This window comes from Oncorhynchus kisutch, linkage group LG13 (assembly GCF_002021735.2).
Source record: "Oncorhynchus kisutch isolate 150728-3 linkage group LG13, Okis_V2, whole genome shotgun sequence".
NCBI lineage: Eukaryota > Metazoa > Chordata > Actinopteri > Salmoniformes > Salmonidae > Oncorhynchus > Oncorhynchus kisutch.
In genome coordinates this window covers 57,173,153-57,198,346 of record NC_034186.2, presented here as the reverse complement: position 1 = coordinate 57,198,346, position 25,194 = coordinate 57,173,153, and the positions used below count along the sequence as shown (strand labels likewise).

The 25,194-nt window shown below is 44.6% G+C and overlaps 1 protein-coding gene across 8 annotated transcripts; it reads right to left on the bottom strand.

Annotated features, from left to right (window-relative positions):
- Positions 1-445: 445 nt before the first annotated feature.
- Positions 446-25,194, bottom strand: LOC109902131 (protein argonaute-1). Of its 8 annotated transcripts, none has more exons than XM_031786614.1 (19): positions 24,547-25,194; positions 20,209-20,395; positions 18,962-19,082; positions 18,639-18,820; positions 17,925-18,061; positions 16,086-16,239; positions 14,363-14,467; positions 10,368-10,515; positions 10,116-10,235; positions 9,726-9,848; positions 8,413-8,546; positions 7,811-7,995; positions 6,279-6,438; positions 5,965-6,055; positions 4,862-5,056; positions 4,404-4,538; positions 4,108-4,209; positions 3,361-3,560; positions 446-3,132 (listed from the first exon to the last, which is right to left on the bottom strand). In XM_031786614.1, the coding sequence occupies exons 1-19, from the start codon at positions 24,569-24,571 to the stop codon at positions 3,021-3,023; spliced, it is 2,616 nt and encodes an 871-aa protein (XP_031642474.1). In that variant the 5' UTR covers positions 24,572-25,194; the 3' UTR covers positions 446-3,020. The 8 variants fall into 8 exon arrangements, with proteins under 8 accessions (XP_031642474.1, XP_031642475.1, XP_031642476.1 ...); XM_031786615.1 differs by having other exon boundaries at positions 14,363-14,450; positions 16,105-16,239; XM_031786616.1 differs by having other exon boundaries at positions 446-3,129; positions 14,363-14,450; positions 16,105-16,239.

Genomic DNA, 25,194 nt, shown 5'->3' with positions numbered 1-25,194 from the left:
AGAGTAATAACATGTTCAATTACTTTGTGCCTTTAGATTTCGAAAAATTAACGAAGGAAGTTCTTTTCACTTCTCACCCCAAACCCTGGCCTGGTCTGCTTGGCCAGTTTCGCAAGCATTCCTGCAAGTCTCGCGATGTTGCGCCTCTGTTTACAAACTCTGTGCTTCGACTTTAGCCAATGGGAATTAATTATATTACAGATAACACAGAAACCATGTAAGTTCTTATGTTAAAATGTTTCACCTTTCCTCTCTACAGACTGACGTACATTTATTTTAAATGGATTAAGGTTTCAGAGATAGTGGTTGGAGCTTTATGATGTGATTTAGGCTACAGAAGTGTCGTATCTGTCATAATAAAAAATAAAAACCTGCATACACATGGGTCTTTCAGGACTGACCATAAATCCATTAGGTTTGTCAGAACAACAACAATCAACAAGAGTAAGAAAAAACAAATGTATTTTCTTTAAAAAATAGCCCTCCCCAACAGAGTCCCCATACTATTACACCATACAGAGCCAAAATAAGTTGCTTCCATTTCCTTTCATTCATCCTAATGGGAAGTGCTATGACAAAGACTGTTCTTGATCAGTGGCTTTTATATTGCTTAGTCAGTGTGGAGCAGATTCGCTTGTGTCCTCATCATGATGCTTTTCCCAGAGTGAAGATAACTGCATCTAGATCAGTGGCGCTGGGCTTACCCAAGCTGAATTTGAACACAGAGGGGCTGGGGGGGGGGGGGGGGGGGGGGGGGAAATAACCCCAACTGCAAAGGCCCCGCTACATTGGTGAGCCCAAATTCATTACAGGTTATATACAAATTACCTGGGACATGTGGGGTCAGTAAAATGGTGTACAAAAGCATTTTGATTGCGTAAATTCATAAACATGAATTCCCCCAAAAATGGCATATCATTAAATCTCTATCATCATTCCCTTCCAACATAAAGGGGCTCTACAACCCATCAGACATGTTTGGAGGCGCTTGAAGGCCAAGAAGTGAAAGTCGTCAGACTACTTTTGGCATAGTACCTTGAGGATCCACTGACACTACTCAACACAATACAGAAAACAAAAAGCAGCCTTTCAGTTCACCGTTTACACAAAAGAGGCTATGACTGAAAGGCAGAAGTGAGCGTAATAAGCTCCTAGGAAAACTAAGGTGGCTCAGAATACCCAGTCATAATAAAAATGTGTTTCATGCATTTCATAAAGTCAGAAAGTGATCAGAAGTGAAGGCAGAGCATATTGAGTAAGTACCCCCCCAATAACCTGTGTAGCAAACCCCTATCTGTGTTGTCCATGCACACAGCGCACCAATGGGGAATCATACACTAGGCTGGGAGGAGGGAAGCTGAGGCAGAGGGTTGAGCGGGGTATGGATAGGGGAAAAATGGGTGGTGGTGTTGGAAGGAGGGGGCAAGTATTCATGTGGAGGTTTAAGGGGGCAAGTGCATGCGTGGAGGCGGCTCGGTACACACTCCGTAGGAGAATGTGACAGGGTGAGGAGGCATGAGTGTGCTTGTGTTGACGATGCTGTGGTCGATGTCTGTAGGTAGGACAAGCTATTTACAATATTTAAAAAAAGAGACGCTGTGTGCGCGTACAGTATGTGTGTATGTCAACGTAGTGTTTTGGTGTGTACATCGTCTCCATTGACATAGGTTGGAATGTGTACCTAGAATGTGTAGAATGAGCATGTAGCCAAGGTCAAGTGCTAAAAGTGAGGGAGAAACACTTAATTCAGTGTTCTCTGGCCCACGTCTTTTTGCAGCTTTCACACCTACAAAGACAAGATGAAGACCTTGTATTGCTACTGTTACTCTATTGGTTCAGCAAGCTTAGAGAGGTTGTAGGTGTGAGAATATGTATTATGTAGGTAGGTAGGTGGGGGTGTGTGTAGGCCTGTGTGTGAAGCCTCAGGGAAGACAAATCTCCCCATTCTGAAGTAACATAAACCAATCAGGTAAAGAAAGTGCCTCGTAATTCCTCAGTAGAGTAAATGCATTCTGACACAAAAGATTATCTTCTTCCTGTTTACATAGGTGCCCATTTTCCATTGGTAAGCATCACATTAGGCTGGATAATAATAATAATAATAATAATGCTGGTTTAGGTGCATGGGGTGTGAGTATATTCAATACACTCAATGGTCCCTCTAACTTCTACATTGACCTCTCTCTACTGGCTAATTCTAAGAGGAGACTCCCAACCTGCACAGATGAAGTGAAGAAGCACTTAGTCTAATGTATCTACGACATGCTACACCTGCTCTTTCTATTTCCACAATTAAGAGCAGAGGGCTAGTCTCACACAGACATAAACCCTTCATATAGGTGCAGGGTGAGCGGCGTTGACTACATGCTAATCTCTAAGTGCTAATGTACCATACGTCTCGTTGCGCGCATCAAGGCCATAAAAAAAGAGAACGGCAACATAAGAATGGAGTTCATGATAAAAAGTTAACAATAATAAGTGTGTCCTTTTTGTCACCCTTCCCCCGCCCAGGGTTCCCATGACTCCTGTTGTACCAGGGGCTTGGAACAGAACACTGGCATCCGCCACGCGGATAGGTAAGAGGCAGCATTGTGGTGGCAGTCAAAAGTCTCGGGGCAGCTCAGCGCCCGTTTTCCTCCCCTCCGTATTGCATACATAGGAGTGTGGAAGGTCGCATACAATACAATTAATACCCTCTTTTTGTTTTTAAGTCAACATAAAAACACAGTCCTGGGAAAGTAAATAAAAAATAAACATATAATATCAATAATGATAATAATAACCGTAGTGCAGGACGCTGCAGAGTCTGCCTGGGTTGATCAGGTGAGGGATGTATAGTTCTGGTACTGGGGTGGTTTGGCTGTGGTGGGTCAGTCATGAGAGGGTATGTGGAGTGTGTGGGTGGTCACAGCCATGGGGGGAGGAGGAAAGGTGGAAGGCTTCCTGTGGGCTCCCAGGCCCCTCACTGAGGGATGGTGAGTCTTAAGGACAGTGGTGGTGGCGGTGGTGTGGGGTGGTGCTCAGGCGAAGTACATGGTCCTCAGCGTGTCGTGGTGAATCTGCACCGCCTTGGCCAGAGCCTGGGGGTCCCGACCGTTACTCTGACCAGAGACATGGCTCCCCTCCCCACTACAGTATGGACAGAAAGACACAGGACGCAATAAGTACCGAATAAGATCTGGAAATGTTATGGTGCTTACCCTTTTCATTCATTTTAGGTTGAGGCATACAGCTGGATCTACAAAACCGATGGCATGGAACTTGAATTCATCTTAACATTAGACTACATTTGAAGTCAACATCTGACAACAGATTTAAGTGTAATGTCCCTCTAAATGTTAACTAGACCACCATGCTCACCTGTCATGCTCCTTGTCCACCAGATGGTAGCGGGCACGGAAGGCCACGAGGCGGGCATAGTAGGCTGGCGCGGGGATGGAGACGGAGCGGGTACAGCGCACGTAGGTGTGGCACAGCTGGTAAGTGAGGATTTGCAGCTCGTCGGCGGTGAAACGATTGTCGTCCCACAGGACGTAGTAATGTGAGGGCCGACTAGTCCCCTGCAGAGTGGAAAGACCATTTCAACACTCAAAGAGGGGGGGGGGGGGGGGGGGGGGGGTTACTTGAAAACATGAATAACTATTATTAGGGCCCTGTGTTTTACCTGGATTTTAAACTTTTGTTTAAAATTTCCATGTCAGATGGTCCAGCACCATCCTTTGACAATTGTTTGATCTTTGGTGTAATTCTCATTTCTGAATAAGGATTAAAATACAGAATAGAATCTTGCTATGTCACATGATTGTGCAAAACACAGGGCCCTAACTATATGTTTTTAAACCTGCTCTTTTAAAGTTTTCATACGCGCTGTTTTAACTTACATTCATTGTTATGTATCGTGTAAATATATGCATGTGGTTTTGTTGGAGATGTAAATCTCAATGTGATTTCTATGGTTAAATAAATAAAAGTAAACAAATAAAAAATCGCCATGGAGCCACAAAGGAGCGTTAAGGAGCTGCATGTGACTCCAGAGCCAGGAGGTTTAGAATGGCTCAGGTTAGACAAACACAGTTGGACAGCAGCAGGAAGCACCTCCCCACTCACCTGTATACCCGCGTGACTGCAAAGGTAGAAGTCAAACTCAAATGGATGAGTGATGCTGGTGTCCACTGTGGTCCCTGCAGGAATGTTACCACTCTTCCCGATCTACAGAAAAAGGAAAGACAATAAAGGACCACAATTTTTAAATCCAAACGCTAACATTACAACCGCAGACCACCTCAAATAAGCTCACAGGCCGCATTTGGCCCGTGCGCCGATAGTTTGAGACCCCTGTTCTAGAGTGAAACCTATAAAGCATGATACAGTTATGGTTAGAATAGCTCTGACTGTTGACTCACTCTCTCAGATTTGTCGGCACAGAAGAGGCGTGTGTGGTGGCGCTTCTGGACCACGATGTAGGTGATACCAGGCTGGTAGTCCTTCTCCAGCTTGATGCACGCATCCCTGATGGCCAGAAGCTCGTAGTGGAGTATCTATGCAGAAAAATAAAATATTTACTCGTTATCTGTCCAACTGATATCTTTAGAGGTAGTTGCATTGCTCACCTCTTTCTGTAACTCCTCCCAGTATTGTGCATTATTGTCACATGCTATATAATATCAAATCATACTTAATCAGAGATTAACTATGTACCATTATTTAACTGCTATAAACTACTAGGCCTATTGGTCAAAGTGCTGGGGAAAAAATATAGTAATCTGGCCAATCCAACTCTGTCACTTATAAATAATGAAAAATGGATCCCCATCTCTATTGATAACTATTTTTGCCCCTAATGACAGAGACCAGTAAGTACCTGCGGCAGTTGCCCCTCAGGCACTCCGTCCCTGTAGAAGATGATCCTGGTGGGCTTGAAGCGGGTCGACTTGTAGAACTGGATCAGCAGCTCTCGGACCATGTAAGAAAGGTCTTCGATAATCTCTTGCCTGGGCCTCTGGACCCGGACTGTGGCACAGTACCTGCTGGGGTGGGCGTCCATACTGCCGACCACCTGGAGAGAGCGAGGGAGAGAAAGAACAGAGAGAGGGGTGAGAATAAGAGAGAAATGAGGGGACTAACCATACAGACAGAGACTAGGACCTGTATTCAGAAAGCGTATAAAAATGATGCTCTATCATCTGGTCCTCCTGTCCACGTAATCTTATTCACGATTAGCCAAAAGGCAACTGATCCTATATCAGCACTACTACTCTGAGACTCGTTGTGAATCCAGGCCCAAAACTCAGAAACCACTCCTAAAAAGCAAAAGCTTTGGAAATACAGAGATGAGCTGAAAAACAAAGACCAGATAGACAACCCAAAACATCAATATTTAATTCAGTGTTCTATGATTCACCTCTTGCTAATGATACAATGTGAGCACTAGCATCCTCTAGAGGCACAGGATAGGCAGTGTGGGAAGCGGTGTCGTCAGCATCTATAACAGTAACCTTGTAGCCTTACGGCTTGTTATTGTGAGAAAAATGGTCATCCTTCCTGACCACCTCTATAAGCTCACACACACACACACACACACACACACACACACACACACACACACACACACACACACACACACACACACACACACACACACACACACACACACACACACACACACACACACACACACACACACACACACACACACACACACACACAGGGCTATGTGACTTAACAGCCGGCCATGATTGCTTGGCAACTACACAGCCAACCACAGCCAGGCCCGGGTTGTGGGACAGCGAGGATCGGGGTGATGTCATTTCCTCCCTGTCAGTGAGTCAGCACTGAGCCACTCTCTTCCCCTTCTCCACCTCTTCTTCGCTTCCTCATCCCTCCCTCTTAAAATACAATGTACTCTTAATACATAATAATTTGTGTTAACATGGTGTAGTGGTAGTATTGTAGAAGCAGCCTTACAGCAGTAATGGAGGGCTTCTTCCCATCTCCAGCAGGGGGGTGTGTTACATCGGCCCCCAGGAAGATGACAGGCTCCTGGAACACTGCTGACCTGTGAGACAGGAAGGGAGAAGGGACAATTTCAGTCAAACTCACAGGAGTTTGTCTGGTTTTAAAAGAGTGCTCATATACATAAATGGGTTTCCATCCAGAGCACATTCAGACCAAGGTCGTATCCATTAGGTCCCAAACAGAACAAAACGGACTGAAAAAGGAAGGGACTTTGTGTGCCGTAAACGAATCCAACCGAGTGGAGAGAGTTGGTGAAAGTTTACCGTTGGTGGGGCACCAGGATATTGTTGATTCCCCCCAGCTTGACATTGATCTTGAGGCAGAGGTTGGAGAGGGTCTGGGGGGACGTCTTCACCACGTTCTTCACCTGGACACACTGAGTGGCCATTCCTAGGAGAGTGTCTCCCACCCTCTTCACCTCCGCTACACAGGACCAGTAACAGGCAGAAATTAAGTACAGATCCATGAATGCTAAACTGAAGCTATTATAAACGGAGTACAAAACATTAAGAACACCTTCCTAATATCGAGTTGGCTGGATATCTTTGAGGGTGGACCATTCATGACACACACTTGAAAGTAACTGCAATGATGAGATCGATGTTCTTCTCCGTTTTATTATCTCGCTGTCATACGGTGTTCAACAGTGTTCGATCTTGTCTCAAGACAAGATAAGTCAATAAGTCCCAGACTTTGTGTGTTATCCTTGATTATTTTACTCATGTGCATGTATGGCTTTTTCAAGTTTTATGTGAGCTTTGTTTTTTGTTTTTAATGGTCAAATTAATAAATAAAAATATAAAAAATTAAGTGCTGAGAGTGGAAAACCCAGCAGCGTTGCAGTTCTTGACACAAACCGGTGTGCCTGGCACCTAGTACCATACATTCACACTGAATGGCACACATACACAATCGATGTCTCAATTGTCTCAAGGCTTAAACATCCTTCTTTAACCTGTCTCCTCCCTTTCATCTACACTGATTTAAGTGGATTTAACAAGTGACATCAATATGGGATCATTGCTTTCACCTGGTTTGACCTGATCAGTCTATGTCATGGAAAGACCAGGTGTTCATTATGTTTTGAACACTCAGTGTATCATAGAGGTCTCGGTTACTGCAATATGTCAAGGTAAAGATAATGCATTATACAAAATATATTTCTGTAAGGGTGGTGGTCAAGCAAGTTGAGTAAACTGATATTTTGGTTAAACAATTCAACCTTAAGAGTATATTGTAAGTGAATCATTCAGCAACTAGACAGGGTGCAGAGGAGGGCCTTGAGAATCATTTCCTGAGGTGGAGCAGTCCAACCACAGCTCCCCTCACTGCATAGCAGGCGAGAGCAGGTTGCAGTGCCTCTGGTGAAGGACATGCACACTCTTGACCATCCACTGAATGACTTGCTCCCTCCAAAGAGGTAACTGCACCACCAGGCTCCTGAGAAAAAGCCACGAACTGTCCTGTATAACTGCCCGTACGAAACCGCCTGCGAAACGCCACTCTACCCTCTGCTATCAGACTGTATAATAACTCTAGCTCTTAAATGGTTCTTTAAAAATTTATTTAAAAATATTTTTTTTTTAAATCACATTTTAATATTTAAATTTCCATTATGAAAAATTCCCTGTAATTTTTTTCAATTGCTCAATATTCTATTTATGTCACGTATTGTGTTATGTATTTTAAATGAGTGTTTTGCAATTATTAGTAATGTAAATTCTGCATTTCTTCAGTTTTATCTGTGAGCAAGAATAAACAAACGCAAACTCAGCATGAATAAGGCCAATCTTACCGTAGACGGGGGTCTTTCCAGGCAGGATGACGATGATGAGCTGCAATCCAGAGTAGGTGTTCTTCAGGTGCCTGAACATGGGCTCCACACTGTCGGCTCCCTGGGCGTATTTACAGAAACACGGCTGGCCCTGGATGGGCATCCCAGCATCCTTGGAGATCTTACGCAGCTGGTCTGTGAAGTTCCTGAGGAGAGTGGTGAAAATGTTTTGTTAGGAAAGAAACCTGGTTCACATGGTGGTTCTGTATGCTGAGCCCGGGGCTGTGTTGATTAAGCACCAAATGGAAGACAATGGACTGAAACAGGGATGTACTATCTGGACTTCTCCAACGAAATGGTCATTTCCAATTGCAAAATGTTTTAGAACGCTTCCCCGTAGTGTGCACTAATGAACAAGACCCATGCCACAGCAAGTAAAGCTCTTGTAAAACAAATAACACTACTCTAACACACAAAACTTCCTAGCAAAGCCAAGAACAGTACATATTTTATCTTTAGATAAATACTGTTGCACTCTGACAGGAATCTCTAATACGATGCCTGAAGATTTCCACTTAAGCCGCCACTTCCCATACTACCCCCACTCCAAGCAGGGCACTTACTTGAGCACCTCCTCCCGACACTGTTTCTGGGGGGCGAAGCAGGCAATGGCCCAAACCTTGATCTCAATGCCGTTGTAGAACTGCTTTCCCCTCATGTCCCACACCCCCTGGTTGGGCGTGGCAATGGCCCGGTTCTGTGAGGTGGAACAGGTGGGAGACAAAAGCTTCAGAACCAGATCAATGTCAGGGCTGTTTGCACTCTGTGAAATCCACTTCTACCATAGTGGGGACTGACTTCTGAAGCCAGAAGCCTGGTTTGATATAGAGTGGTGAGGAGGAACTCTGTGGACCCTTTGTGTCTGGAAGTAATTTAGTCATTCATTGTAGCCGTTGGTGTTCTGGAGAGTTGCTATTTTCTTGGGTTGTCTCATGTCAATTAACTCGTGATGTTGCTGGATTACTCATAAAACTAATAAAGTCTGATTTAAGCTACAAAAAAAAGTAGTACATTTAAAAAAAGTTAAGGGTACAGGACTGTGTACATGGCCGTGTTGGCAAAATCACTACATATCCCATCAAGCAAAACGGGGCCGCCCCTTGTCACAGTTCCAAGACCCGTCAGAAACGTCCTGCTAAACCTACGTCAATGATGGTGGATCTCAAAACTGAACTTGGATCAGTGTTAAGTAGCAATGATACTTCACCACAGCTTATTATAACAGATAACGCGAACCAGTCATGACTATTCAACAAAACAAATCAGTTTCAGCTAATTTCTTAGTTACATGATTGTATAACTAGCAAAGGAGTTTTGAAGTTGAGGGTGCAGTATTTATGAAGTTTGGCAATGAGGACAAACTAGCATAGTTCAGCTAGCCAGCAGGATATAGCTGGGCGCACATGCACACTCAAATAATTCAGGACATAAATTGCAGTTTTTATACCCTGGTATCAGGAAGCTGTCAGCAAAAAGTTTGATGAAGCAATTCAGAGAGTAAAACAAATACATCAGATGACAAATATTTGAGAGCGAATCGATATACAATCCCGAAATTAGCAGTAACTGACAATAGTAAAATAAAGCTTAAAACGATGTTCGAGTGAACCTGAATCCAGAAAATGAATGGTGAAGTCCTCCTCACCACTCTATAGCCTACGACTGGTGAGTAGCTGTGTGGGCTACGAGAGATAGAGAGATAGATTACACACACACAATCTGGACAGTAAATTGTGCTAAAGAAAACATAGCCCAATGCGAGTAGCAAATTAATTACTCCTCCATTTACTTTCCTGGACACATTTTTTCTGCACCAAGTACACACAATTGAAAGGATGCTTAATGTGGCTGTACTATTAAGTGCGATGTCTCTTACCCGTCCTCCATACTGTAGGATGGGGGCAGGCAGCACCCTTCCCGTCACCTCCGCCATCTCATCCTTCACCTTGATCCCAAACTCCTGGATGTACGGGTCCAGGTTGAAGTTGGCATTTTTCATCTGTGGATAGACGGGGACAACAGATAAGATATGTTATACATTCTTGCATGTCACATCCACATTGCTGTGCTGTCAATTCGCATCTAATCTGTGGAGAGAATAATAGGAAGTAATTTACTATGTATTGTCTTTTCCCTCAAGTCTAGTAGTAGTGTGTTAATCTGTGTTGGATGGTCTTGTGTTAAATTCATTAATGACAATTCTCATGCTCATAGCTGGTAGTTTCGCATTGCAGCCTCCAGCCACCAGGCGGCGCCACTCACTCACCAGCCGACTGATCTCCTCCTGTCTGTCAGGTGCAGAGCGAGCCGTGGCTTTGATCATAGTGGACGTCTGATTATCTGTCAGTTTCTTGATGCAGCGCTGCCCTGCTACTATGTTACACACCTGCAGCGAAACAAAACCAAAAACCATTGAGCTTTTTATATAAGCAGGAATTTCCATCTCAAAACACATAAAGCAACTGGACTGGATCAAATGTATTCACTCTAGAAGAGTCAGCGGTCCCATATTTCTCACCTCCAGGGGTAGGTAGGTGTGCTTCTGCTCCTGACCAACCTGGAGGCAGGGCAGGTGGGGATACTTGAGCTGCAGATTGTACTTCTGCTTGAAGTACTGGGCCACCGTACATTCTACCGTCTGTCCGCTCTCAAGCTGCAGGGGAAACCTGGTAGGGAATGTGTAATAAAGACGTCAAAACTGACTAACACAGCGACTTGATAAGTCACCACGTGCAAGTGCCTCTAGAAAAGCGCTGGTGTCTTCACTAAATGCTAGAAAAAAAGGTGGATAATAAAAAAAAACATCCATCCTTGTCATGGACCATATCTTTACTCAGAATCACAAAGACCAATATCCCAACTGACACCGATGATTTATGGGTCATGACTAGAGGCCAACCGATTAATCGGAATGGTCGATTAATTAGGGCCGATTTCAAGTTTTCATTACAATCGGTAATCGGGCATTTTTGGACACCGATCATGGCCGATTACATTGCACTCCACGAGGAGACTGCGTGGCAGGCTGACTACCTGTTATGCGAGTGCAGCAAGGAGCCAAGGTAAGGTGCTAGCTAGCATTAAACGTATCTTATAAAAAACAATCAATTATTGTTATCAATTAACATTATCACTAGTTAACTACACATGGTTGATGATATTACTAGTTTATCTAGCTTGTCCTACGTTGCATATAATCGATGCTGTGCCTGTTAATTAATAATTGAATCACAGCCTACTTCGCCAAACGGGTGATTTAATAAGCACATTCGCAAAAAAAAAAGCACTGTAGTTGCAGTGTACCTAACCATAAACATCAACATCTTTCTTAAAATCAATACACAAGTATATATTTTTAAACCTGCATATTTAGTTAATATTGCCTGCTAACATTAATTTATTTTAACTAGGGAAATTGTGTCACTTCTCTTGCGTTCTGTGGAACAGAGTCAGGGTATATGCAGCAGTTTGGGCCGCCTGGCTCGTTGCGAACTGTGAAGACTATTTCTTCCTAACAAAGACAGCCAACTTCTCCAAACGGTGGGTGATTTAACAAAAGCTCAATTGCGAAAAAAGCATAATCACTGCAGGAATGTACCCAACCTTAAACATCAATGCCTTTCTTAAAATCAATACACAGAAGTATATATTTTTAAAGCTGCATATTTAACTAAAATAAATTCATGTTAGCAGAAATTTTAAACTAGGGAAATTGTGTCACTTCTCTTGCGTTCATTGCATGCAGAGTCAGGGTATATGCAACAGTTTGGGCCGCCTGGCTCGTTGCTTACTACTTTACCAGAATTTTACGTAATTATGACATAACATTGAAGGTTGTACAAAGTAACAGGAATAGTTAGACTTATGGATGCCACCCGTTAGATAAAATACGGAACGGTTCCGTATTTCACTGAAAGAATAAACATTTTATTTTCGAAATGATAGTTTCCATATTTGACCATATTAATGACCCAAGGCTCGCATTTCTGTATGTTATTATGTTAAAATTAGTCTATGATTTGATAGTTGACAGAGCAGTCTGACTGAGCGGTGGTAGGCAGCAGCAGGCTCGTAAGCATTCATTCAAACAGCACTTTCGTGTGTTTGCTAGCAGCTCTTCGCAATGCTTCAAGCTGGTGTAACCGATGTGAAATGGCTAGCAAGTTAGCGGGTGCATGCTAATAGTTTTTCAAATGTCACTCGATCTGAGACTTGGAGTAGTTGTCCCCCTTGCTCTGCAAAGGCCGCGGCTTTTGTGGAGCGATGGGTAACGATGCTTCGAGGGTGGCTGTTGTCGATGTGTTCCTGGTTCGAGTCCAGGTTGGGGCAAGGAGAGGGACGGAAGCTATACTGTTACACTGGCAATACTAAAGTGCCTATAAGAACATCCAATAGTCAAAGGTATATGAAATACAAATAGTATAGAGAGAAATAGTCCTATAATTCCTATATACAGTGCCTTGCGAAAGTATTCGGCCCCCTTGAACTTTGCGACCTTTTGCCACATTTCAGGCTTCAAACATAAAGATCTAAAACTGTATTTTTTTGTGAAGAATCAACAACAAGTGGGACACAATCATGAAGTGGAACGACATTTATTGGATATTTCAAACTTTTTTAACAAATCAAAAACTGAAAAATTGGGCGTGCAAAATTATTCAGCCCCCTTAAGTTAATACTTTGTAGCGCCACCTTTTGCTGCGATTACAGCTGTAAGTCGCTTGGGGTATGTCTCTATCAGTTTTGCACATCGAGAGACTGACATTATTTCCCATTCCTCCTTGCAAAACAGCTTGAGCTCAGTGAGGTTGGATGGAGAGCATTTGTGAACAGCAGTTTTCAGTTCTTTCCACAGATTCTCGATTGGATTCAGGTCTGGACTTTGACTTGGCCATTCTAACACCTGGATATGTTTATTTTTGAACCATTCCATTGTAGATTTTGCTTTATGTTTTGGATCATTGTCTTGTTGGAAGACAAATCTCCGTCCCAGTCTCAGGTCTTTTGCAGACTCCATCAGGTTTTCTTCCAGAATGGTCCTGTATTTGGCTCCATCCATCTTCCCATCAATTTTAACCATCTTCCCTGTCCCTGCTGAAGAAAAGCAGGCCCAAACCATGATGCTGCCACCACCATGTTTGACAGTGGGGATGGTGTGTTCAGGGTGATGAGCTGTGTTGCTTTTACGCCAAACATAACGTTTTGCATTGTTGCCAAAAGGTTCAATTTTGGTTTCATCTGACCAGAGCACCTTCTTCCACATGTTTGGTGTGTCTCCCAGGTGGCTTGTGGCAAACTTTAAACAACACTTTTTATGGATATCTTTAAGAAATGGCTTTCTTCTTGCCACTCTTCCATAAAGGCCAGATTTGTGCAATATACGACTGATTGTTGTCCTATGGACAGAGTCTCCCACCTCAGCTGTAGATGTCTGCAGTTCATCCAGAGTGATCATGGGCCTCTTGGCTGCATCTCTGATCAGTCTTCTCCTTGTATGAGCTGAAAGTTTAGAGGGACGGCCAGGTCTTGGTAGATTTGCAGTGGTCTGATACTCCTTCCATTTCAATATTATCGCTTGCACAGTGCTCCTTGGGATGTTTAAAGCTTGGGAAATCTTTTTTATCCAAATCCGGCTTTAAACAGTATCTCGGACCTGCCTGGTGTGTTCCTTGTTCTTCATGATGCTCTCTGCGCTTTTAACGGACCTCTGAGACTATCACAGTGCAGGTGCATTTATACGGAGACTTGATTACACACAGGTGGATTGTATTTATCATCATTAGTCATTTAGGTCAACATTGGATCATTCAGAGATCCTCACTGAACTTCTGGAGAGAGTTTGCTGCACTGAAAGTAAAGGGGCTGAATAATTTTGCACACCCAATTTTTCAGTTTTTGATTTGTTAAAGTTTGAAATATCCAATAAATGTCGTTCCACTTCATGATTGTGTCCCACTTGTTGATTCTTCACAAAAAAATACAGTTTTAGATCTTTATGTTTGAAGCCTGAAATGTGGCAAAAGGTCGCAAAGTTCAAGGGGGCGAATACTTTCGCAAGGCACTGTAATTCCTATAATAACCTCAACCTAAAAGGAACCACCAGCTTTCATATGTTCTCATGTTCTGAGCAAGGAACTTAAACGGTACCTTTTTTACATGGCACATATTGCACTTTTACTTTCTTCTCCAACACTTTGTTTTTGCATTATTTAAACCAAATTGAACATGCTTCATTATTTGAGGCTAAATTGATTTGATTGATGTATTATATTAAGTTAAAATAAAAGTGTTCATCCAGTATTGTTCTAATTGTCATTATTATAAATAAATAAAAATAAAAATCGTGCGATTAATCGGTATCGGCTTTTTTTGGTCCTCCAATAATAGGTATCGGCGTTGAAAAATCAGTCGGTCGACCTCTAGTCATGACTTTTATTGGAATTATCTCAGACATATCATCCACCCAAAACATCCCTTCTCTGGGAAGCATCAGTAGGATCAACCATGACTCACGTCTGGTGGCTGGCGGGGCGTCGCGTGACGTTGCAGACGCGGTACTTCCTCTTCATCTGACCGCAGTGAGTCACCTCCACCTTCAGACCTGGTAACGCCCACCGACAGCAGGGCACAAGACACACAAAGGTAAGAGCCAGCAGTAGTGACGGCACAGGGACAGACGTAGATGGGGAGAGGGTGGAGGAGAAGGGAAGGACAGAGTTCTCCCCATAGGCTGTGTGCACAGAAGCGCTGCTCTACCAGTCTTTCACATTTTACTCTTTAGCGCCATCATGTGGACTTTCAAATGTATTTCTTTATGAAAACGTATAATACTGCTTTCAATCACGCCGTTTTATAGAAATTCAGGAATGCAGAATTGAGGATAGAGTCGACAGAGAGGTGATAAGGATTGCTACTAACTGAAGATGAGCTTTACACTATGAAAACATTCTGGGGAGAGCCCTGGGGTAGAAAATAACAGGGGGCATGGTAGAGAGAAGGATGCATTAGGATGAATGTCAAAAGAAGGTGGAGAAAAGGAAATGGAGGAGTGAGTGAGGCAGTAAGAGAAGATAAGGAGTGAAGTGAGGGGTGGAGGAGTGGAGAGATTCAGGAAGAAGTAAGTGGGGAAGGAATGAGTGATGGGAGAAGGAGTAAGTGGGGAAGGAATGAGTGATGGGAGAAGGAGTGAGTGATGGGAGAAGGAGTGAGTGGGGAAGGAATGAGTGATGGGAGAAGGAGTGAGTGGGGAAGGAAGGAGTGATGGGAGAAGGAGTGAGTGGGGAAGGAAGGAGTGATGCGAGAAGGAGTGAGTGGGGAAGGAAGGAGTGATGGGAGAAGGAGTGAGTGGGGAAGGAAGGAGTGGTGGGAGAAGGAGTGAGTGGGGAAGGAAGGAGTGGTGAGATGGAGTGAGTGGGGAAGGAAGGAGTGAGTGGGGAAGGAAGGAGTGGTGAGATGAGTGAGTGGGGAAGGAAGGAGTGGTGAGATGAGTGAGTGGGGAAGGAAGGAGTGGTGAGATGAGTGAGTGGGGAAGGAAGGAGTGGTGAGATGAGTGAGTGGGGAAGGAAGGAGTGGTGAGATGAGTGAGTGGGGAAGGAAGGAGTGGTGAGATGAGTGAGTGGGGAAGGAAGGAGTGGTGAGATGAGTGAGTGGGGAAGGAAGGAGTGGTGAGATGAGTGAGTGGGGAAGGAAGGAGTGGTGAGATGAGTGAGTGGGGAAGGAAGGAGTGGTGAGATGAGTGAGTGGGGAAGGAAGGAGTGGTGAGATGAGTGAGTGGGGAAGGAAGGAGTGGTGAGATGAGTGAGTGGGGAAGGAAGGAGTGGTGAGATGAGTGAGTGGGGAAGGAAGGAGTGGTGAGATGAGTGAGTGGGGAAGGAAGGAGTGGTGAGATGAGTGAGTGGGGAAGGAAGGAGTGGTGAGATGAGTGAGTGGGGAAGGAAGGAGTGGTGAGATGAGTGAGTGGGGAAGGAAGGAGTGGTGAGATGAGTGAGTGGGGAAGGAAGGAGTGGTGAGATGAGTGAGTGGGGAAGGAAGGAGTGGTGAGATGAGTGAGTGGGGAAGGAAGGAGTGGTGAGATGAGTGAGTGGGGAAGGAAGGAGTGGTGAGATGAGTGAGTGGGGAAGGAAGGAGTGGTGAGATGAGTGAGGAGTGGTGTGATGAGTGAGGAGTGGTGTGAGGGGATCGTCTGGAGGGGGGGGGGGGTGAGAGGCAGGCGGCATGGCGTGTGGAAGGTACTCACTCACTGTTCAACGGCCCACCTTTGATCTCCTTGGTGAAGCGGACCCTCTGCGAGTCGGTTAGGGTCTTGGGTTGCTCGTCTATGTTGCGGATGTCCAGGACTTCGCACATGAACTCGATCACCGGCTGGGCTTTGTAGAAGGCCGTGGCAGACACTAGAGGGAGAAAGAGAGCAGTAAGTAATGCATTCAGTCAATGGAAGTGAAGTGCAGCGGAAACAGAAGCACAGTGGTATAGGATTATGTTATTCCTAATCATTGGGTTGTTTTTTATTTAACCAGGTAGGCAAGTTGAGAACAAGTTTTCATTTACAATTGCGACCTGGCCAAGATAAAGCAAAGCAGTTCGATACATACAACAACACAGAGTTACACATGGAGTAAAACAAACATACAGTCAATAATACAGTAGAAAAATAAGTCTATATATGATGTGAGCAAATGAGGTGAGATAAGGGAAGTAAAGGCAAAAAAAAAAAGGCCATGGTGGCAAAGTAAATACAATATAGCAAGTAAAACACTGGAATGGAAGATTTGCAGTGGAAGAATGTGCAAAGTAGAAATAAAAATAATGGGGTGCAAAGGAGCAAAATAAATAAATACAGTAGGGGAAGAGGTAGTTGTTTGGGCTAAATTATAGATGGGCTATGTACAGGTGCAGTAATCTGTGAGCTGCTCTGACAGCTGGTGCTTAAAGCTAGTGAGGGAGATAAGTGTTTCCAGTTTCAGAGATTTTTGTAGTTCGTTCCAGTCATTGGCAGCAGAGAACTGGAAGGAGAGGCAGCCAAAGGAAGAATTGGTTTTGGGGCTGACCAGTGAGATATACCTGCTGGAGCGCGTGCTACAGGTGGGTGCTGCTATGGTGACCAGCGAGCTGAGATAAGGGGGGCTTTACCTAGCAGGTTCTTGTAGATGACCTGGAGCCAGTGGGTTTGGCAGTGAGTATGAAGCGAGGGCCAGCCAACGAGAGCGTACAGGTCGCAGTGGTGGGTAGTATATGGGGCTTTGGTGACAAAACGGATGGCACTGTGATAGATTGCATCCAATTTATTGAGTAGGGTATTGGAGGCTATTTTGTAAATGACATCGCCGAAGTCGAGGATCAGTAGGATGATCAGTTTTACGAGGGCATGTTTGGCAGCATGAGTGAAGAATGCTTTGTTGTGAAATAGGAAGCCAATTCTAGATTTCATTTTGGATTGGAGATGCTTAATGTGAGTCTGGAAGGAGAGTTTACAGTCTAGCCAGACACCTAGGTATTTGTAGTTGTCCACATATTCTAAGTCAAAACCGTCCCGAGTAGTGATGCTGGATGGGCGGGCAGGTGCGGGCAGCGATCGGTTGAAGAGCATGCATTTAGTTTTACTTGTATTTAAGAGCAGTAGGAGATTTGTATGGCATTGAAGCTCGTCTGGAGGGTTGTTAACACAGTGTCCAAAGAAGGGCCAGAAGTATACAGAATGGTGTCGTCTGCGTAGAGGTGGATGTTGTGTTCGCTAGGGCATGCAAGTGAAAACATAAGAAATTGTTTCAGAGGAAAAGGAACATTTGTTTCTTGTAGGACAAATCAACTTAGATCCTGCCTGTTTCGGTCTGTTTTCTTCCGTTTGGTGACTAATGAACAAAACCCAATACTATAGAATGAAGTCATTTCTAAGCATTGATCTGCAGTGAATTTGTACACAACACAAAACAGATGTTAAATCATAGACCACTGTGAATGTAACTTTAAGAGCATACCTAAGGTGAGATTTTCATTCCATCATGTAGATGCAACTTTTTATGATCTGTGACTTCATACCCTCGAGTAGATCTTGCCTGGTGGGACTCAGCCGACTCACCATCAATATTTAGCATCATCTTCCACATGGCGGGGCGTACAGACTGGTGGAAACCAAACCACACTTCCCTCCCCCCACCCAGGGGATGGTAGTATCCTTCAGGTGGGGAGAAGAATGATCGTCCCACCGGAGTGTACCTGGATGACAAAAAAAAATACGTTATGGAGAATGACTCATTTGAGTCTCAGCACCGCAGCATGATTCAATGTCCAGTAATTCTGTGTCACCTATAAGGCTTTGCAGACATAAGCCCAATAGAATGATTCAACAGCTTGTGTTTGTGATCTAGTCAAGCCTCCAAGTCACTGTCTGATTTTTAGATTGTGTTCATGGGACACCTTTACACAGTTCTCAGCAATCAGGCATCTGTTGTTCTGTTCATCAACTCTAGAGATGTAAATAGAATAGAATCTAAAACTAAATCGCTGTTCAACAAGTTTGACAGGAATGTCTTGCTAAAATAACAAATTATTCACACCTCAAGGCAAACAAATGCCTTTCAATTAGTTTGAAGACAACATGCACACAGAGTGCTGTCCTGTGGCGTGTGTGTTTGACTGTTTGTGCATCATAGATCCTAGCTTTGAAATTAGCCACAAGCTTCTCTGCCCTTGCTTTCATAGTGTGTGTGTTTGCATGCGTGTGCGCGTGCCCTCCTACCCATCTGTGCGCGTGTGTGTGTATACACGCACGTGTGTGCTTAGTGTACCGTACCTCATGGAGGCCAGGTGGCGCATGGCCACATCCAGGGCTTGGACAGAGTCCAGGGGTACCTGCAGGCGCCCGCTGACCAGCGTCTCCTGGAGCAGACGCCATGACACCGTGGCCAGAAAGCGGATAGACACCTTGAAGATACGATCCTTCCCCTCCCCGGGGATAGTCACCTCAAAGTCCACCTCAAGGGAGAAAGAGGAATGGAGGAGAGTTTAGGTGGAGGGGAGATGGGTTACAGGATACATCGATGGAACGGATATAGACAGGAGTAGAACGGGACTTGCTGAAATGTACAGGACACATTTTCTCTCCCTTATGCCTACCTTCTCACTTCCAATAGGAAGCGCTAGCACCGTATAGATATTCTTCTTGCCGTCGTACACCGGCTTCCTGTCGCCAAAGAGCTGGGGCTTGAAGTGCTGCACCATGTATTCCACCACTTCCCTGCAGGGGGCGACACAGAGTCAAACACACCAGGGTCACCATCATGGCCACCAGAGGTGACAAAACCACAAAAGACTACCATCTGTCAACAAATGTAGTGCTCCAAATTAAACCCAACATCCTATCAGAAATCTGGATTTAGGATGGGTGTTTTCTGGGGAGCAGGGAAGACCCGATTCGATTGGTTGTGGATCAAGCAGGATACAGCTGGTGAGAAGTGATGTCTCATGGTCGTGGGGGAATCCCTAGGACAAAGGGAGGTAGGGGAGGTAGCTGTGGGGCCACAACACCTCTGAACACATGGTGCCTTGGCTTTCGTCTAAGTGTGGGGGGGTAGAGTGGACGGGTTGAAAAGGAGAGGTCATGTTGGGTTGACCTTTCGCATGCCTGCATGGACGCTTTGTCTGAAAAAAACTCCTACTAAGTAAGAACGAAGATCTAAGACGTGTGTTGGTGTGTGTATACTTCGTACATTTTCATCATCCAAAGGAAAAACTTCACATTTAACTCAGCTTCTCTGTTAAACAAGTAAATGAGAGCGAAAGAGAGAAGCTTCTCTTCTGGGACCAGTTTTTTGTTGGATATAAAAGAGCTGGAGTTACACTTTATGAGGTTGTACAACGGCTGAAAGAAATCCTCAGTCAAATCAATCAGAGGAAAGAAACGCAGGCAGCTCAATTGGCCAAACATTGAAAACAATGTCTGGGGTTTAGAATATATTGGGCCAATGATGACCACCCTACAATGGGGATCTCTCGAAGACCGTTAGTCATGTCCTGGCTAGGTAATGGTGGACACTGGACTAGAGCGTCATAGTCATGGTGCACTAATGAACTGTGAGTCTCTCTCTGAATCACCTTGAGAAGTTGTTGGACCTCTGCAGACTAAAACTTCTACATAGTGTGGTCCTCCAAGTTCTGACTATGGCTCAGTTCTACAGTCCATATTCTGTGGTTCTTAAAAAAACATTGGGAAAATGTTAGCCATCAAGTGGACCACTGCATCACCTATAGTAGGGGACACCTGGGTGAAAGGTGTTGAGTTGGGTAACCTCACTCCCCAGGCTATTGCCCATAGGGGACGAGGTCTGGCACATGACACTATGTAGGGTGACACGTTACTCTACCTGTTGACCCGTCGGGGACACTTGTCAGGCTTGATGTCCACCTCGTAGTGGAACACGTCCATCTTGGGGATCTCCACCTCAAAGTAGTTGGCCAGCAGCTTGATGGGCTTGCCCACAGTGCCCATGCCCGGCCGGCGGGGTGCCTGGAACACCTGCTGCAGAGGTGGGGGGAAGGGCCCCATGGGCACTGGAGGGGCAGTGGTAGACATGGGCAATTTAGGGAAAGGGTGTCGGAAGTTTAGGCAAGGGCAGAAATGGTAGGGATGTGGGTATGGGAGATGAAAAAAATGGAGTAATGAGGAAAGGAAAGTGAGCATGGGCATGTGATGATGGGCAGAAAGGGGACATTGGGTGACGGGCAGAGAGAGGGGTCATAAGTTGGATGCCGGGTAGAGAGAGGGGTCATAAGTTGGATGCCGGGCAGAGAGAGGGGTCATAAGTTGGATGCCGGGCAGAGAGAGGGGTCATAAATTGGATGAAGAGTCAGAGGAAGAGACGGGAAGAAGTCGAGAGGAAGAAAAGGGCAACAGACGGACAGGAAGGAAAAGGTTGAGCGGCAAAATATGGGGATAATGAATGAAGGAATAGGGGTATGTAGAGAGAGAGAATAGCGGGAGAGATGGGAGGAGGAACAAAGCGATTAGGGTGAGAGGAAGGAGGGTGTGAACGAAAGAGAAGGGAAGGGGTGGTTGGTGGTTCAATGATAATTAAAGGGTAAGAGAGAGAAAAAGAATACATTAGGGCGACGCTGGATACACCAAGCCGGACAGACAGAGAAAGATACAGACATTTCCTTAAACATGCAGGCAGGGTGAGAAACAGGTAGCGGAGGAGTAGGCTAGCCTCACAAGGGCTTCTAGTGTGATTTTGTATTGAAAATAATAATATGACCTCTGCCGACATAAGACGGAATGATCACAAATGTGCCTTAGCTAGTTAGCGACAGTAGCATAGGCATACAATCCAACAGTCACAGAAGACAACTAAAAGCCTGCATTTGAGATGTTTTCGTTTGACATGAATGCTACTGCTAGCCTCTTGTCATACATAATTTGAAACTTTGTTATTGAGCGGAGAGTGAATACAATACACAAACTGCAGTGAGGAAAACAAGTATGAGAGGTGTATGACTTCAGATCGGCCTGGTAAAATGTGAGACTCCTGCCTTCCTCCCTGCCCGAGAGAAGGCCCAGCCCAGCCCAGCCCTGTCCAGACCATGTCTTAACCTCTGCTTCCCCAGAGAACGGCCCTCTCACAATCACAACAAAGACCCAGCTGCCCTCCTCCTCCATCACACAGATAGGGGGGCTGGGGAGAGAGAGAGAGCCCCCACTACCACACACAAACACAGGGGTCCCCCCCAACATTCCCAGGCTTACCATGGAGACTCCACAGCAACACTGGCATTGTCATGGAGATCAGGATACCGGGAGGGGCAGTGGGTGGGTGGAGGAGTAGTGTGTGTGTGTGTGTGTGTGTGTGTGTGTGTGTGTGTGTGTGTGTGTGTGTGTGTGTGTGCGGGACCTTGGCCTTTTTCATCCTGAAGCAGCGTTAGTGTTTCCACATTATGTCCAAGCGGCCTCCTCCTCAGTCATTAATCTCTCTCACATGCGAAGCCTATAGCTGAGCGGCAAGCTTGTGGTTTAAAAGGCAAGCATTGGAAATCCTGTAGTCAAGCATAGCAGTCAGTCAAGGATGTATACGCTCACTAGGCCTTGAAAAAGCAGCCAACTACGGACTGGCAAATCTGGCATGATAAACCACATAAGACTAGGAAGATTCTACTGAAGGTGTGTTTGTTACGCCTACGGCATAAGTCTCAACAGTCTTGACACCGAGTAGGCTAAACACACTGACAGACACAGACACACAGGCAGCCCGCCCCACCCCAGTGTAGGCAGATGGTGAGAAGTGGAGCCAGGGCTCACACATCCCCAGACAATAGCAGTCTTTCCCTGGCACTGGGACCCTTTCCATGTCAACTGTGTGTGTTTCTCCCTGGAGTCTGGTTTAGGCCAGGGTCCTTTTTCTTTGAAACATGGAATTACACACACTATTCCCTGCTGACATCACTAGAGATGATCCCATGTCTAATAGCAGTCTGGAATGGTGATATAGCTAAGAGTTAACCATTTATAGGTTTAAGTTTAAATAAATATTAAAATGCTGTCCTGAGGTACAGGTATAAAACATACTAGTAGCTTAACTCTAGTCTTGAGGACAGGGTCTGTGTTAAATGGGGCATTGCAGTAAAACATGTGATTTTCTGGTGTTTTTTTATATTTCCACAGGGAGGTTGAAAAGAAAAATACTGTGAAAATTATGATAATGCATTTTAGTATAAGAGCTGTTTGAAAAGACCGCCTGAAAATGTCAACTTGTTTGGATGGGTGGTTTTTTTGGACTGCCTGGTGACATCCCCAGATGGTATAAGCTAATAGGCCAATAACAAAGACAGTTTGTCCTCTCTGCCAATAACAGCTATTTTTCAGGTTATTACATCCTTCCAATTAGGCTCCTCCAATTAGGCCCCTCAGACAGTCCTAGCAAAATTTTTGCTTGAGATATTACAATTTTCTAAGAAGATATTTTGGTTTATTTTTGACAATTTTAACTGAAAACAATCACAGTAAGGTACTTAATTGCTACGCAGACATGATTTGATATTGAGATAAAATGGCTACATTGGACCTTTAAAGGAAAATACCACTCAAACTATATTTTGCTATTTGTTTCATTAATCCACTGTTGATACAGTCCCAAAATGTTTTGCATGTCATCAATCAAGTTTTCTAGATATAGAACTTTCAAAATACAGAAAGTGTCACAGTATGCTGCGTTTTGTATCATATGATCAACAGTGGACTAATGAAAGAAATACCAAAAGAAAGTGGATTTTTTTTTTGCTGATTAACTGACTAATATGAATGTGTAAATGGTTTCCTATACAGGTTCAGTAAAATCCTACTAGTCCCATATCTGGAGGCCAGTCAGTCAACGTAGTTGCATAAGGATACACAACAAAGAATATGTAGCTTTGGTCAGAGAAGAAGACTTCTGGAGATGGGTGGGTCTAGGGGGGGGGGGGTCATTAGCTGTTTGTCCCCCTCCCCCTCCCTAAAAACAAACAACTCCATACTTAAGTGTCAACAAGCTGTCAAACGATTGGCCTTCTCCAATTTGAATGACAGTGAATTTTAGCTAACATAACTGTGCTTAACACTAACACCTGGGGACCAATCTTTGTGATATCAACTTTTCGCATTCCATTGGTCACTAAATCTTCTATGTTCGTGATCAACTTCAGACTTGGTTAGGGAGTCACTAAAAGATTTGATTATGCAGACTGGAATTCAGACCAGACTAAAGCACAGCATCATATCACAGGTCATCATAATATTTACAATAGTATGGCTGTCTGCCCACTTTAAGTAACAAACGTTAAACACCACATGCTTTTTGATATGCCATAACTTGCCTTTCGTGAACGAACACTGACACTTAACTTCCCACCCCTACTAGCACGGACTTCGCTGATAACTACTTCATTGAGGAAAAATGTACTTACTATGACTAAGATGTGGTTGTCCCACCTAGCTATTTTAAGATGAATACATAAACTGTAAGTCGCTCTGGATAAGTGTCTGCTAAATTACTAAGATGTAAATAACTCTAGCATTACCAAATATGAACATTACATTGGAATGACCTTGATGTAAAAATGTTGACACAGGAGGTTCCATGGCGGTTTAATTTCTATAGCATGTACTAATCTATATAATAATCACAATCTAAGGAGGTTGTCCAATAGCTACTCATTTCAGTATTCAAAAACATAACTAATTGGGGTGTTCACATAGACATGAGTTAGATCATTGTGGATTCATTTTGGTAGGGTGTGAAGAAATTCTATTTGGATCGTGCAGTTTTCTATCATTCCAAAAACTGTATGTTGAAGACAGACTGCCAAAACAGAGAGCCTGGTATTTGGGGTGTGTGAGTGAGAGGGGTGCTGAGTAGTGAAGGCGGGCTTTACCTCGTGTCTCCACGCCAAAGATTCCCACGGCCCCCCTGCCCCCGCCCCTGACCCTGGACATTTTCAGTGCACCAAAAGACCCGTCTATCGGTATGATAACTAATTTCGTATAGTCCACGAGCTATGGTTGAAATATACCCACAATCGTTGTGATGGACGAGTTTTTCAGCCAGCCAGCTAGCTAGCATAAGAGAATGCTGCACCAGATATTCAAAAAATATGGGCAATTGCATGTTACCATATGCTGCTATAGCTGAAGATAAGCAAAAATTCCACCCTTGACAGAGAAGAGAGAGACATACCAGCGCCAGACGGTCCCGGCTCCATCCCATCCACTTAACCGCGCGGGCACTAGACAGTCCAGGGTTCTATGGCCACAGCGCCAGCCCTTCCAGGCTGGAAGAGTTGCAGACTTCCAGCCCCCTCCTATCGGCGTGTAGTCTTCTCCGTACTCGCCAAACCCCCTTCCCTTCCAGTACCCCAGACACGCAGAGTTGTAACGACAAAAGCTGCCTGTCTGATGACCAGACAATCGCTGTCTGAACGGCTCTTGTGCGATACCTTGCATCGGGTTTCTTTCCTCTCTTTACCTGGCCTGATAAGATTAACCGTGGCGCTATGGTTTCTTATCGGTCTGTTATGCTCCTGCTCACTGTTCAAGAACGATTCTCCAGTGGAACAAAAAAAAAGGGTCAGTCCCCCCCCCCTCCCCGAATTCTGAAACCTCTTCTTTGACTTTGAATGATGTTGCATTCTGTACACGAATTGTTGTAGTCGCCCTCTACTGGAGGGCTGCTGTACGGGTTGTCTTGGCGTAGCAGCTGAGCTGTACATGGTTAGTGCTATCCGGAATTGTTGGCACGTCCCTACCCAATCAACGTTTCCTAAACTCGGTCCTGAGGACCTCAAGGGGTCTAAGTTTTGGGTTTTGCCCCAGCACTACACAGCTG